Raw genomic sequence first — 16,820 nt, forward strand, 5'->3', positions numbered from 1 at the left:
CGCACGACGATCCGTTCTACACTCTTTATACTTGACATATCCATCCACTCGAGCTATTATTCAATGTTTACGTTTTATTTTACTCATACCATCTATCTTGACACCATATATCAACTCATCAATCATATCAAATCCGTCATCGCCACCTTCTCTCACGTTTTCTTGTGCCATACACTAAACATAGTTTACATATCTGATGAAAGGAAAGCATTTATACACGCATACTTATACAATCATATATCAAATTGTATGTTGGAAATGTTTGATAATCATTAGCCTTCTTGGTTCACAGGTTCTGAGAATTTGAGTTAAGGGCAAGCTGACTCTGGTAGTCGGTATGGACAGGTCACGTTAAGTCTCATTAGAGAGATCGGACGGAGCTTGGAGCGGGCTGGTCCTGCTTCTCCCATTCACGAGGAAGCATGCTGCGGTATTGGGTGAGTTCGTCTACACATCTCATGTTCACACTCTCATTCCCTCAGCGTGTGGAAACAGTGGCAGAGAAGTTGGATCCCGTTGACGAATTTGATTGTAAATTCACTCAGAGAGTGACAAGTCTCTGTTTGTGGTCAATTTAGCAATTACGTGATGTCAACGTGCCACATTATTCGCCCACATTCAGGCTTTTAGTTGAAGTAAGACATATTTAACTTATTTGTAATCTAAGGTTTGTGATGAGTGCGTTATTCTCAGCCATGAGTTAATTCATTGTCTCTGCTCTGTGCATTCATCAGGCAACGTTCGCAAGATCACTCGGCCAATCGAAATGTCACAGCACAGTTGGAAATTCAAAATCGAAAAATCGATGCCCCCACCAGATGGCGCCTCAGTTCCTGGCTCAACCGTAAAGCGCAGTGCCTCTCCTCCAGATGCAGCACATTTACCCGGCTCAAACCCGAAGCGGCAGCAGTGCACCACCAGGTGCAGCACAGTATCGGCTCGAAACCAGTGGCGTGCCAGCAGATGGCAACACCATATTGGGTTCAAACTATAAAACGCAGTAGTGCACCACCAGGTGGCAGCACACTATCTGGCTCAGACCCGAAGCACAGTAGTATTGCAGCAGATGGCAGCACAGTACCCAGCTTGATCCCAAAGCGCAGCAGCGCGCCCGCAGGTGGCGCCTCAGTACTGTCTCAAACCAAAAACAATGTAGTGCACCAGCAGGTGCAGCCACCGCATCGGGCGCGCCAAAACGTAAAGCATTAATGGCGCGCCGCGAACGAAGCAGCTGAATGCAGTGAGCTCGCGTGTCGCCACGGCAACCGCATCCACACACTCAGCTTCAAAGAATCCCACGCAATCCTCCGCGACGACGGACGCACCGCATCGCGACGAATCAAAAGGCGCACGGTCGTAGACAGGCGCGCGGCGCGGCCGAAGCGTCGTCCGCAGCGAAGCAACCACACCCAGGTGGCGCCACCGCAGCCGACAACGGCGGGGGCGCCGGGGAAAAGCAAGGCGGCTGTGAAGTGCATCAAGCAGGCACGATCGGACGTTCGCCGCTCGGTCTGCTCCGGGCCGTGACCGCCGCAGCGGCCACCTTGCTTCGGCCCTCCGCCGCCTCTGCTGGTGCCGCCCTGCTGGCGCGGGGCGGCGAGACGAGGAGCGGGCGGCGAACACGCACAAGATATCGCAAGACGTACCCGTTCGACGCGAAGTGTCGGACGGACAGCGTCGCGCACGCTGCGCGATCTTCGACAGCACGCCGGCGCCCTCTAGGCGGTCGATCGGCTGGCGGCGAGAAAGCCGCGTGTGAGCGCGGAGAGGTAAGTTCAACGCGCTGTTCGCCGCGAGGAAGCATCCGGTGTGGAGATCCGTGCGGACGCACCCGCAGGGACGCACGCACCCGCTGACACGGCTCAGTCGCCAGCGTCTTCTACAACACCATGTGAACACCACCGCGTGACACGGCTACGTCACTGTGTGATATAGCTATGCCACCGCGTGACACGTCACCTTTGACATATCACCCGCGTGACACGGCTACTGTCACCGCGTGACACGCCACCGCGTGACACGGCTACGTCACTGTGTGATATAGCTATGCCACGCGTGACACGTCACCTTGTGACATATACCGCGTGACCGGCTACGTCAACCGCGTGACACGCCACCCGCGTGACACGGCTACGTCACTGTGTGATATAGCTATGCCAGCCGCGTGACACGTCACCTTGTGACATATCACCGCTGACACGGCTACGTCACCGCGTGACACGCCACCGCGTGACACGGGCTACGTCACTGGTGTGATATCCGCTATGCCACCGCGTGACATATACGCGTGACACGGCTACGTCACGCGTGAACACGCCACCGGCGTGACACGGCTACGTCACTGTGTGATATCGCTATGCACCGCGTGACATATCACCGCGTGACACCCACGCGTGGCACACCACCGCGTGACACGGCTACGTCACTGTGTGATATCGCTACGTCACCGCGTGACACGCCACCCGCGTGACACGGCTACGTCACTGTGTGATATCGCTCATCACCGCGTGACATATCACCGCGTGACACCCCACGCGTGACACGCCACCGCGTGACACGGCTACGTCACTGCGTGTGATATCGCTATGCCACCGCGTGACACGTCACCTTGTGACATATCACCGCGTGACACGGCTACGTCACTGTGTGATATGGCTATGCCACCGCGTGATATCACCGCGTGACACGGCTACGTTCACTGTGTGATATTGCTTATGCCACCGCGTGACATATCACCGCGTGACATGGCTACGTCACTGTGTGATATGGCTATGCCACTGCGTGACACACCACCGCATGACATGGCTACGTCACTGCGTGACGCGCCACCGCATGACATGGCTATGCCACCACGTGACACGTCACCGCATGACATGGCTACGTCACTGTGTGATATTGCTATGCCACCGCGTGACATGCCACCGCATAATTCTGTATTACGTTCGCCAGGTTGTGTTACTAATGGCGTGGTGCGATGCGTGGTGTGAGTGCACGTTCGTGCTCCCCGTAAGTCACAGATACCCTAAAACTACACCACAACTGTGTTTAACAGACAACAGGCTTTCGATATGCGGCACGCTTGCGGTCGATCGGTGGTATTGTAGGTCGCTGCGAAGGTCGCTGTGGCATGTAAAACGTGATATCGTGATCAAAATGAAATAAATAATCGCTGTGTACATTAAAGTGCCCTTTTTCCGTGTGCGAGTGAGGTGAACTGCCTGATCTAGTCCTCCGCATGTTCGGGCGTCTATCTATCTATCTATCTATCTATCTATCTATCTATCTATCTATCTATCTATCTATCTGTCTGTCTGTCTGTCTATCTATCTATGTATCTATCTATCTATCTGTCTATCTATCCATCTATCTATCTATCTTGTCTATTTTTCGCTCCACACACTACGTGCCTACACGCGGCTTTATATAACCTAGCGTTCAGGCGCCAGTGTAGCATGGTAGCCATCTCTTTATGACAACCACTTACCCAAAAACTATATATTAGACAACATGGGCAATAAAGGTAAAATCCCTGTGTGCCGTTCTAGACCTGTTCGTGCGCATGCGCAATGCACAAGGGAACGTTTGCTTATGGGGGGAACGTCTACCATGCTATACCTGGCTCGGTCCGTGTTTCTACTGCTTGCTTCACTATTCACTGGGCGCTCTCGTGACGTCACGCTCGTGACGTCACTACAACTCGGAGATATTTCATAATTGGTTGCTGCGTCATGTACGTGACCTGTCCAGTATTGAGTGTGAATTTTGTATGTGTGACGTCACATAAATACGCGAACGTATAAGTCTTTATATATCGAAGTGTATAATATACAGTCATAATGCAATTCACTGTTGGGAATACTTGTGCGTGTAACTGAACAGTGTGAAATCATATATTCGTATATAGCGAGCATCGCACATCGATTTTTGTGTTTTGTGCTATATAATATAATATTATTCGTATGTAAATCGCTATTTGACGCAGTCTTTACACATTTCTGTATTTCTTTGAACATATCAGTTGAATTACAAAATATAATTCCAATATATTTAAAGCAGAAACTTATAATTTTTTTACCGCTAATGTGTTCTGCCCAGTTGCAAATCGGTGTAAGTGTGGTGGGTATAGTAGCTGCAGTTATGTAGAGATGATAGTGTTCTCCCATCCATGCTTTCCCTTCACCCAAGCGCCCGACATCCCAATGTTTACGCTATTGCGTCGCAATGACCTCGCGCATGCGCTGATGAGTCGCACGTGGACCTGACCTCTAAACGTCTCCGTCGCGCGTAGTTTAGCGAAATGTCGAATCGTGCGTGCATGGGCACTTAACACTTTAACAGCAGTAAACATTCAGCCTATGCTATGCGCGTTGTTCACTGGTCGTGGTGCAATGAACGGTTTATGCTATAGGTATGCGGTCAGCACCCGCGGACATTTCAACTTAGGACAAGTTGGTTTACTGACCAACACCCCCATGTCGGTTTCTGATACCCAGTATGTCCTGAATATATCTATACAATGTATTTATATTTATCTACACAATGTATTTATAATTATATCTATATGTATTGTATGTATATACATTGTATAGATATCTTCTAGAGTACAAGGTAGATGTTTCTATTCATGTACTCGTGACATGTTCGTGTTCATGTTAATTGTGTTGGAGTTACAACCAGGCTAACCAAGAAGGTGTTATTATGTTGCGTTAAGTCTGCATGGAGAAGCGATGACGGTGGTGTGTGTGTGTGTGTGTGTGTGCTGCGTGCGTGCGTGCGTGCGTGCGTGCGCGCCGCGTGCGTGCGTGTGTGTGTGTGTTGTGTGAAGCTAAGCTGTCAGAGTAAGAGCATCGTAGCTAGAGAGAATGTGTGCAGGCGCTGGTGTTGTGCACGCATGGCCGTAGCTGGTGCTGAAAATCTTCCCCCGCTTGAGTTATTATTGTACGACTAGCAAGTATGAGTGAGCTGTAAATAAACAATGTCGCATTGACAAACAACTGACTATGCCACAAACTATCTCAGATGGATATTTTGTCTAAATTAAAAAAACAATTTGCATTGTGTTTTTTCCCTCAGCATGAAAGAGAGCGACGAAGGGGAGTATAATGGCATCATCAAACTCTTACGAGATAAAACGGTTAAAAATATGCTGATGCGAAGTTTGAAAATCTGAAAGAAATATCTGTAAGGTATGACTTATTCTTCGGCGTTGTGATGTTCGCATCATGAGTGTTAGTGTTGTATTGTGCAGTAGCTGTTCGCTGGGGTGGTTAGCTCTTGCGATGTTCCATTTGCACGGTCTCAATTCAATCTATAGCAGCAGCCGCAGATACGATGTGGCAAACGCTGACTTACATTATATACATCGCGCATACAATTTACACCTCGACAACCAACTCCATATAACATGAATAGATATTCGGTTACAGACAGACCACTTACCGGTTCCCGTCACCGTACAGCTCACCGTAAGTATTGGACAACGTTACGAACTAATAGCGTCCTGCGGATACATCTACGTTATGTCGCGTGACATACTAGTACAATAATAAGTAAGTTACCGCGCGAGAGAAAATACGGAAATCATAATTACCTGTAGCAGCAGCCGCAGATACGCCGTGGAACTGTTACAGTTTGAACGTTGATGGGGTGTTTTTTTTTAAATAGCTACGTTGGTAAGAACGTTGTTTTTTCATACGGGTTCGTGCGTAAGAACGGGTTTCTTAAAGACCAATAGATGCTTTAGACTTGAGCTAACACTCGTTGTTACGCGCACGCTTCCGATGCCGCCGTTCAACCAGTGACCGGTGTACATTCCCTGCTATGACTACTACAATAGTTAATTATGTTGACCGCCCGAGTGTAATTCACATTACTGTGCGCTGCCATAGTGTTTAGCGCTACTAACTAGGTTTTGTTATAATAGATGTTGATTATTTTCCCCCACAATACTTACTATCGCTAGAACTAAATAACGAACAGCTGATCCTGCGAATTATCATGAATGTAGTGCGTTACAGAGTGCTCTACCACATTATTCACTGCATTGAAACACTCACACAATGCAAAAAATACAGATTCACAGATGCACTTTCATAGATTGTATTCATGTTAACGATGTTAACAGTTCAACGTTTGTTAGCGATATCAATAGCGAGTCCAGCAATATCCAGTGGACAGTGACGCTAGGCATAGCTGATTCTTGTAAACCTGATACAGTGGTATATATATAATATATATATATTATATATATATATATATATATGAATGATCCTACGACGTGTCACTGCCGAAAGCTAGTCAACCGATTATAACGAGATGTTATATAATCAATAGTTATATATGTATAAAGACGATCCCATTAAGGAAAATAGATTTGGTAGGAAGAACATGACATAATTTTGGTATGCACTCTAAATACACTGATCAAAAACAACATGTGTACTAATGATAGGATTAAAGAAAACAAGTTATAGTATAAAGAACATATAATATTGTAATGATGGGAAAATTGCGTCTTTCGTACAATCAGCAATCACAGTATGATCCAAAAAGTCACGTATGATGTATAAAATTATAAAGTGGTTTTATTCTACATACACACATGGATAATACGATACTAGATGCCTGTCTAGTCAAATCCAAACCCTGACTGCCCAACGCACGTCACGCCGATGCGTCACACTCGCGCGCCGCCTGCCTTTCTCTCTCTATTTCTCTCTCTATCTCTCTCTCGCTCTCTCTCTCTCTCGCTCTCGCTCTCTCTCTCTCTCTCTCGCTCTCTCTCTCTCGCTCTCTCTCTCTCTCTCTCTCTCTAGCTAGTCTTTTAAAGGAAGATGTAGTTGTCATGAACTAATAGTGATGCTAGTTATCTTTTGATTCTCGATAAGATCCGTGGGTCGGCAAACAGTCGTAACGTAGGAGCGGCAGCAGACCACGAAAGCAGACGCGAGTAGATGCGTTGTGCGCATGCGCACGCATCAACCTGTGAGACTCGCGCTGGCACCGATGCGAGACGTCCGGCTCTATAACGAGATACTGGCCATAAATCCCATCAGAAGTTGCGCGCGTGCATCACACTAAACTATAACAGTATTGTTATAGTTTAGGGGTGCATCACCATGCGCCTCGTCTGAGTCCTCATCCGTGCACACACGCGCAGATTTGTTACGATGTTACAGGTTATCGGACGATGCTCGCTGTAGAAAATTATGACGTGAGAATCTCCGCGACTTCACCTGCATCTGGTGATCACACTCTCTTCATATTCAGCTGTGGCGTGTGTAGCGTGTATTCATCCACACCGCATCGAAGCTAAACTGTAATTACACGCACACGCATATATTTCGTGCGTTGGTGGGACGAAATCGCGTGTAAGAGCACCGGCATTACTTAGTATGAGTACGGTTAGGAAGTCAGCGGCGGGTGGTTGGCGGGATGCTCATTCGCGTACTGCTGCGGTGTAGCGTGATGTCACATTTCAGTAACGCTTGCGACAGCGACCAGTTAGGCAAAGCGAAAACTGCGTCGCCGAACACGAACACAGCGAGAACACAGCAGCGCTGCCTGACTGCGCTACTGACGATCCGCGGGTAAGCGTCACTATAAGGCAACACGGCTAACACCCAATAGATACCTGTATTTCACCGCGTAATGATTAATGAAAGTTTACTAATAAGCGTAATAATAATTAATCATAACTGCCACATGGATTCGCTCGCGAATCTGAGAGTGGGGTGTGTTTCGGCGTGACGCTAATAATGTTGTGTGTGTGTTGTGTGTGTGTGTGTGTGTGTGAGTGGTGTATGTGCGTGTGGCGCGTGTGTGTGTGTGTGTGTATGGGCGGGAACTGGTAGCTGTTTTACTACTTAGAGGCTGCAGAGGAGAGCGGGGGCCATGCCCCCCTTTGGCATCCGGAATACTCTCTAATTTTCAGTTGGCATCTGAATACTCCATAATTTGGGGCTGGCCATCTGAATACTGATTTAACCTGTCAGCCAGCACCCGAAACACATAAGCAAACAAGTAACCAATTAGTCCAATACATCAACATTTATTAACCTTTATTCGATGCACACTATTTTATTAGGTAAGCAATAAATAGCACCTTAATGTCATGGCTTGTGAGGCAAATAATTGAAGAAAAAGGTACAGACTTTATGCAGAAGTCGCAAAATCTGCTGTTGAATTTGATTGCTTCGCTGTTCTGCTGGCGGTTGTGGGATGCTACTAACTGTAGTACAGGGCGGATCAAGAATTCAAGAAGAGGGGGCACAAAATTGCAATACGTTAGTGAAAATGTGGGGGATACGATACGGTGAGAGAGCGGAGTGGCAGACACAACCGAGTGAGAGCGCAGGGGCGTGTACAGGAATTGAGACAAGGGGGGAGCTCTAACCGAACCCATTTACGTACGAAGCACGCGAAGGGGGTGTCTGGGGAAAAATTTGAAATTAGGACCCCGTCAGAGCGTTTGTCTGCGCGAGCGGGGGGTCCGGAACCCACTGGACCCCCCCTGTACACGCCCCTGGGGGGAGTTTTTGCACTCTTGTAGCGTTAAAAATGGTGCAAGTCGGTGCATACTGTAAGGGTATTTTAACTCATATGTCAGCAATCATATTATGTGTTAAATTTTGATCAGTGGCGTGACCAGCCTTTCGGTATGGGGCGGGGGGGGGGAGGCAGACCGCAAAATGTACCGGCGAGAAATTACATACATTGAAATGTTTTAAAAACCTTATATAGTCGACATGATCATGTGTATACAGAAGCACCATCACATATAAATAACTATTGCAGGTAGAGAAAATTATGGCAATTTAAAAAAAAATACTTGATACACTCGAATATATTTTCAAACTTGAAAGAATGTTTGTTATTAGTATGAGTATGTGGCTGTCTGTCATTACAGAAGCAAATAAAATTAGTAACCTTCTTCCCATGAATGAAGCATCCGGTTTATCATACATGTAGACATTAACAGTTGCAGGCCAGAATATATCTCTAACAATTAAAATCCAAATTCTTGTAATGACTCTGAGATGTTTCTTCTGGCAGGAAATTCAGAAGAATGACTGACAATTTGAATTAGTTATGTATAAACATGAAACAGGTCATGATGTCACAATTTCTGACTGGAACCTCATTCTTAAAACCTTATTTACACATTGAAATGAGAAAATTAATTTTGGTAATTTGTGTAATTTTGTTAAATTTTTTAATAATGTAAGTTTTATTTATTTTTTGGTTTCAAAAGGGGCGGCACGGGCGATGTTGGCCCCCCATCAAAAATCCGCGCCTGGTAGTATATTACTATTTGCGGCCTCTTTCAACACTTCACACACAAAAAAGCGGCGTCAAGGCCTAAATCCGTCGCCAGAATGCAACAACCCACGACAAGGGGGCATAAGTTCCGGTGTATACAACGTAATGATATACCGGCTCCTGCTCGTAACGGCCGCCTAGGGGCCTACTCGCGCGAAAGTGTAGCAGAACGCAGTCGAGAAGCGTAACATACGACTGGTATTATAGACAGTGTTTAGTTGTGATACATTCATAACATTAGACTGGTACACGCGACTGGATTCGATTGATTCCGTGCGTGTTCGCGATCCTACGGCGGGGACAGTCTCGTTTCCAGTTAGCGGTAAATAGATCCAACATTTATTAAAAAATGGGCAGGAAAGTTCAGACAAAAAGCCACCATATCCCCGATGTAAGTATCATTATTTCGCGTACGGAATACGTTATTACTGCATCGCGCGTACGCGATACCGCACCTCGCGTACGGAATACTCTCTAAATAGGCACGGAATCCGCATAACGAAAGGGCATACCCCTCCAGAGAGCCTGGTTGCGCGACAGCTAATGCAATTAGAGTGCTGCGTGTCACAGTTGCTCCGCATAATAGTTTCCCGCACAATAGCCGAGCGTAATCCGCACGGAGACAATAAGTCCACACAGCAGCACACAAGCCGTATAGAGGCCGCGTCTTGGACAAAACATAGCAAATACCACAAGGCCGTGCCGCGGCCATACCGGTTACAAACATGGAGGCGAACACATGTGTGCGTGTAATCTGTAGACGGTACTGCTCCCACCTCTCGGTGTAGTTACTCGATGGGTACATGCATCACGAGTAACTATAAGCGCGAGAGGGGGAGCGGGTAGCCAGCTATATAATCGCCGATTGCACAATCACCGATTTACATTCGCTAATATAGTAATGTATTCATTGCAAATAGCATATGAGTACAGTGGACCCAGATTTTCGGGACAGGTATCAGCGTGATTGGGTGCCCGCTAGAGTTTCAATGAGATACACAGGTCAGGTTTCCACAGGGCTTATTACAGTCGACGAGATTGCACGCAACACATATGTATGGACTTTGTTTATCATTGCGACAGTGTTCAAAATTTCAGGCCGATTTACTGCATAATAGGCATCAACGCAGCGTTATAACATCTGGTGTATGCAATTTGCCAACTGTCTGAAATATCTCTGAATCTGTACGTAAGTAGAACAACACTTTGATCAGATAGACAACGTAGCCAAACACACCGATCTCGAGAAAATGCGTGCAGGAACGACAACCCTACGAGAAGGAGCTAGACCACACTTGTGGCCATCACGTTACTTATTAGGATCCTCGTGAATTGACTACTAACATTCTAGCCGAGTCCATTTGATACTCGCAAGGACTCAAGAACCACAAAAAGCCTGAATGCCTACGATCGACTTTCATGCGTTGTAGTGTGCATTCGATCAGTCTACTCATATTTGAAGCAGTGAGAGTCCGCATCCTACGTTACGAGCACGTGTAATGCAGCATCGCGAGTCTCTGATTATGCCATCTCTCTAAGCCGTGCATGAGTCACACGAGAGATAAATGGGACAGCAATCATGTCAGCACACTTGAATGGTAAAGCCACCTATCTCGAGAAAATTGCGTGCATTGGAATTCGACACCGACGAAAATGGAGCGAAGGACGCAACAACGTGCCCATCACGTACTTATTGGATGCTCGTAATTGACTACTAACATTGAGCCGAGTTCATTTATAGCTCTCAGACTTCAAACCACAAAAGCCTGGATGTGCCCACGATCGACTGTTGCTGCGGTTGGGTGTAGCAGTCTACACCTATGCATGTGAAGCAGTGAGAGTCCATCGACGTATCGAGGCACGGGTTAGCCTACCAGTCTCTGTTTTACCAGCGTTCTATCGCGTGCATGGGTCACGTATGAGAGCATATGGGACAGGCATGCATGTCAGCACACTGTAATGTAAATCCGCCGGGCTGGTAAACATTCTGTTAAATGTTGGCTGGCGGGTGGCTATTTTATGTAATATAACTGCATAGAGAAATCACCACCCCACTCAAACAGCGGCTACTGGCCGATGCGGCGAGTCTAGTAAAAGGTAAATGTGTAAGGCGGCGTGGTCGCCGTGCGTGGCGGTAACTGTGTGTGCAGAGATGCATTGCCGGCATTACAGGTAATTATCCGCAATACCTAGGGGAAAGAGAGTAGAGGAAACATTAAAGACATTGGTAATAAATACATTTGTGTTTATTCAGCATGGCTTCTTTATTGAAATCCCAATCTTCTGTGGAACGCGCTGGTCCTCGCACTTTACCTGGTGTGCACGCTAAGCGCAGCCTATAAAAGCTGTGTGGCTCTAAAAACTGATACCGATTGACTGAAGTTGAACAGACACGCAGAAGCCGGCGTTGTGAGCATTTGCTTAATAGGCGAAATAAAATGAGCAGAGTCGCTGCAATCATTACTGTAACCATAGCCTGAGCGGTCAGGAGACGAACGCTCGCCGCGCTCGCGCGCGCTCGCCTTCTGACGACACTGCCGAGCGAGCGCGGCGAGGCGGTTGCGCGACAAGTTTGAAAAAGCTGAGGCGTGTTCAGGAGAGCGAACGCAATCGCTAGGCGCTCGCTAGCGTTCGCCTTCTGGAACAGACACTCGCGCGAGCGAGCGCGAGCGAACGTTGCGCCCGCGAAGTTTGCAAAAGCTGTTCGTCAGGCGAGCTGGGGGGGGTTGTTTCAACAGATGCGACGAAAAAATCTGGCGAATGCGAATCTAACACATTCTGCCACAGTCAATTTGCAATCCTATTTCAACTTATTTAACTTTCATGTCATTCATTTACTTCTAAATTCAATTTGTAATCAATTCGTCTGCTAATCGTTAACAGTACTTGTCCGTCGCGATAAAATCTGCTGAGTACCCTCCAGGAGCCGCCATCTTTGATCGAGCGAGCGCACAAGCCGTAAGCGCACAGCGAGCGCTCGCTGGTCGTCAGGAGGCCGCGTTCGTCATCGAGCCGTTCGCATCGAGCGCTGGCCTCCTACCACGCCTCTTTCGCTAAGTGCGCGATGTTTACAAGAGGCGACGAAAAATCGGCGAATGCGATCTAATCATTCTGCCGCAATTTGCAACTCTATTTCAACTTTAATTTCACTCAATTTCCTTCATTTACCTAAACAATTGGATCAATCGATCACTGCTAATTCGTAACAGTACTTGTTCTCTCGCGATTAAAATCTGCTGAGTAACCCTGACCATGGGGCCGCAGTCTTGATGCGAGCGAGCGCACAAGCGAGCGCACAAGCGAGCGCTCGGGTGTCGTGCAGGAGGCGCTGCGTTCGTTGCACGAGCGTTTCGCATCCGAGCGCTCGCGATCTCCGAACACGCCCAGAACTGGTTTCTGTATGCCTCAGGCGCCGGCCGCGTGCTTGGGTAATAATGAAAAATCGCGGAACTACTCCTTATCTATGGAAAGATATAGGCGTGTGTGTGGTGTGGGTGTGGCGTGGCGCGTGTGCGCGCATGTGTGTGTGTGTGGGTGCGTGGGTGGTGTGTGTACTGTGTGTGGGCGCGCGCGGCAGCAGTGTGTGTGGTGTTCGTGTGCGGGTGTGTGTGCGTGTGCGTGTGCGCGCGCGCGCGCGTGTGTGTGTGTGTCTTCGTGTGCGGGTGTGTGTGCGTGTGCGCGTGTGTGTGTGTGTGTGTGTGTGTGTGTGCGCGCGCCTATATTCACGCGTAATGAAGTTTTACCAATTAGCGTAATTAATTTATTAGAATCTATTTACGTAAGTGAAATTTACATAGATTCGTGATGGCACCTCTGTGATGGTATATATATATATATATATATATATACTGTGTAACTGATCTGTGCGTGTTACCATATCCCCGGACAATAATATGTCATAGTTTGGGTTTGATGCCCTATGTGCGTGCGTGCGTGCGTTTGCGTCTGCGCATGCGCGTGTGCGCGCGTGTGCTCTGTCCCCTGACGCGGAGGCTGCGCTAACATGAATTAGAGCGTTGTAAGATAGACATAAAAGGCAAGAGTTTGACTTCAGCTTCAGTCCTCCACGCAGCCGAAGATAATAAAAATAGATTAACTGTTCTTACTCGAGAACTTTTGATTGATTCTTCATTCAATATAAAGAAATGTAATGTAAATCAATTAATCAATTCTACAAGGTGCCGATTAATGAACCGTTTCTTCGTTGTCAATTTGTCAGGACTATCACGCTGGCTCGGACTCCCCGAACAAGTATTCATCACCGAGCACAAACAGAGGGCGCTCAGCAGCCGAGACTTCGTCGTTCCAAACGTCGTGCACTATGTCTGGATGCAGGGACCCGACGACGCGGTGCTGCCGTTCTGGCGGACTCTTGGTCCGATATCCGTATACGAGAATCTTCGGCCGGATCGTATGATCATTCACGGCGACAAGAGGCCGACGGGTCGCTGGTTCGACGAGTTGTTCCGCATCATTCCGATACTGGAGTACGAGTACTACCCTCTCGTAGAGGAGGTATACGGCCTTAAGCTCGGCCACATCCACCACATCGCCGACGTCGCCCGCATAGACATCCTTCACAAGTACGGCGGAATGTACTTCGACTTGGACGTGTTCGTAGTTCGTCCGATGGACGCGCTGCGGCGCTACGACTGCGTCGTCGGCATCGAGACCGGAAATAACGTCACGAGGGGGCTCGTCAACGCCGGCGCGATCGTGGCGCGACCTGGTGCTAGGTTCCTCGAACTATGGAGGGAAGGCTACCGGGACTATCGCGAAGCTGGACATCTGTACAACTCGGGTGAAGTTCCGACGGTGCTGCTGCGAAAGAACCCCGAACTCGTGCGAGTTTCGCCTCGCATATGGCACGATACTAACGGAACCATATTGAACAAGGCGAACGTAGACCTAAGCGGTTTCTATGCGTATCACATCTGGGGTCAGTTGTGGAAGGGAGTGTCTAACGCCAAGTTGTTTCACATGAAACCCAACAAGTATCTTAAGTACAACAACACTCTCTCTGCGATCGTAAAACAATACTACATCGACAGAAGGCACTGAGTACTGGGAATTAAAGGATCAGAAGCACTAAATACCGGAGAACATTAAAACATTAGCCCTACCTATGTGGATTTATTGCCACCATCATACAACGTGAAGGCGCATTCGGTCTTGGTTTTGTTATATATATATAATTTCTTTCATTCTTAATTTCGGGAGAAATGATTTTTCGGTAGAGATGAAAGAATTATTGTATTTCAGATGCAGCTGATAGATAAATAGAGAGAGAGAGAGAAGCGTGCGTGCGTGTGTGTGTGTGTGAAGCTAAGCTGTCAGAGTAAGAGCATCGTAACTAGAGAGTAATGTGTGCAGGCGCTGGTGTGTGCACGCATGGCCGTAGCTGGTGCTGAAAATCTTCCCCCGCTTGAGTTATTATTGTACGACTAGCAAGTATGAGTGAGCTGTAAATAAACAATGTCGCATTGACAAACAACTGACTATGCCACAAACTATCTCAGATGGATATTTTGTCTAAATTTAAAAAACAATTTGCATTGTGTTTTTTTCCCTCACATGAAAGAGAGCGACAAGGGGAGTATAGATGCATCATCAAACTCTTACCAGATAAAACGGTTAAAAATATGCTGATGCGAGTTGAAAATCTGAAAGAAATATCTGTATGGTATGACTTATTCTTCGGGCGTTGTGATGTTCGCATCATGAGTGTTAGTATTGTATAGTGTTGTATTGTGCAGTAGCTGTTCGCTGGGGTGTGGTTAGCTCTTGCGATGTTCCATTTGCACGGTCTCAATTCAATCTATAGCAGCAGCCGCAGATACGATGTGGAAACGCTGACTTACATTATATACATCGCGCATACAATTTACACTCGTACAACCAACTCCATATAACATGAATATATATTCGGTACAGACAGACACTTACCGGTTCCCGTCACCGTACAGCTCACGTAAGTATTGGACTACGTTACGAACTAATGCGTCCTGCGGATACATCTACGTTATGTCGCGTGACATACTAGTACAATAATAAGTAAGTTACCGCGCGAGAGAAAATACGGAAATCATAATTACCTGTAGCAGCAGCCGCAGATACGGCGTGGAACTGTTACAGTTTGAACGTTGATGGGTGTTTTTTTTTAAATAGCTACGTTGGTAAGAACGTTGTTTTTCATACGGGTTCGTGCGGTAAGAACGGGTTTCTTAAAGACCAATAGATGCTTTAGACTTGAGCTAACACTCGTTGTTACCGCGCACGCTTCCGATGCCGCCGTTCAACCAGTGACCGGTGTACATTCCCTGCTATTGACTACTACAATAGTTAATTATGTTGACCGCCCGGTGTTAATTCACATTTACTGTGCGCTGCCAAGTGTTTAGCGCTACTAACTAGGTTTGTTTATAATAGATGTGATATTTTCCCCCACAATACTTACTATCGTTAGAACTAAATAACGAACAGCTGATCCTGCGGAATTATCATGAATGTAGTGCGTTACAGAGTGCTCTACCACATTATTCACTGCATTGAAACACTCACACAATGCAAAAATACAGATTCACAGATGCACTTTCATAGATTGTATTCATGTTAACGATGTTAACAGTTCAACGTTGTTAGCGATATCAATAGCGAGTCCAGCAATATCCAGTGGACAGTGACGCTAGGCATAGCTGATTCTTGTAAACCTGATACAGTGGTATATATATATATATATATATATCAAGAGTCCATAATAGAGATGGTCTCTATTATGGACTCATATATAATTACGCATATATATATATATGTATAATTATATAATATATATTCACGCACACTCGCACGCACGCTCTTGCACGCATGCGCAATTTTCGTCCTGCAATCGTGACGCAATATGTAAATCTTGCATCCACGTCACAGTACTGTATACCTAAGTTTGGGTGGCATTGATTGTGATATGCTGGTATGGTATGCTGTGTGATTATTCAGGGAAATATGGATATTTTCAAGCTTACCTAGTGAATTCCTTTCACGATAATTGTTTTCTGGCAGCTTAAATGGAATCTTTTGAACAGTGGAAACTCGGTAACACGTCAAGAAACTGTAGTTGTATCCGTGTTCGCGTATCCACTACTCTACTCACTATACGCCCACGTGCGTGCTGGCTGGGGCGCATGCGGTGTAAATAATTGTTGAATTCGTATTCTGTGTGCATATATATAAGATTGTTTTATATATTTATAATGTAGCCGTCGTCTTTTGACTAAAGTAAAGTGAGGCAGAATTTCATTTTATGTGGGTGAAGTAAACATTTCTATCGCATTGCGGCAGTCGTGTATCCAGTCAGTAGCCGTAGTCTATTTATTCTCCCTGCTGTTCTATATAATGCTACTGTTAGTCTGTTAATCCGTGAATCTACTACGATGTAATGGTAGTCTATGCAAGTTAAGTATACAGGCGTCATGAACTTGCATACATGTATATATATATATATA

General features: G+C 46.7%; 1 protein-coding gene and 1 long non-coding RNA gene across 2 annotated transcripts in view; one reads left to right on the top strand and one right to left on the bottom strand.

The window, feature by feature from the left end:
* The window catches only part of LOC106811086, an 11,661-nt gene extending 9,602 nt beyond the window's left edge, over positions 1-2,059 (bottom strand). Inside the window, exons 1-2 of the long non-coding RNA XR_001394098.1 lie at positions 2,012-2,059; positions 1,900-1,959 (exon numbers count right to left, since the gene is read on the bottom strand). This is a non-coding gene — a long non-coding RNA (uncharacterized LOC106811086). The remainder of the gene's footprint in view (positions 1-1,899; positions 1,960-2,011) is intronic.
* A 9,402-nt stretch (positions 2,060-11,461) lies between these two features.
* On the top strand, positions 11,462-14,612 carry LOC106811085. The gene is made up of 2 exons (XM_014814615.1): positions 11,462-11,493; positions 13,541-14,612. Exon 2 carries the CDS (start codon positions 13,651-13,653, stop codon positions 14,380-14,382), a length of 732 nt encoding a protein of 243 aa, XP_014670101.1. The 5' UTR covers positions 11,462-11,493; positions 13,541-13,650; the 3' UTR covers positions 14,383-14,612.
* The last annotated feature ends 2,208 nt before the right edge of the window (positions 14,613-16,820 follow it).

This window comes from Priapulus caudatus, unplaced genomic scaffold (genome assembly GCF_000485595.1).
Source record: "Priapulus caudatus unplaced genomic scaffold, Priapulus_caudatus-5.0.1 Scaffold502, whole genome shotgun sequence".
NCBI lineage: Eukaryota > Metazoa > Priapulida > Priapulimorpha > Priapulimorphida > Priapulidae > Priapulus > Priapulus caudatus.

Bases quoted from the DNA above. Each gene is read 5' to 3' on its own strand.
- LOC106811085 (XM_014814615.1), top strand. From the start codon at position 13,651: ATGCAGGGACCCGACGACGCGGTGCTGCCGTTCTGGCGGACTCTTGGT.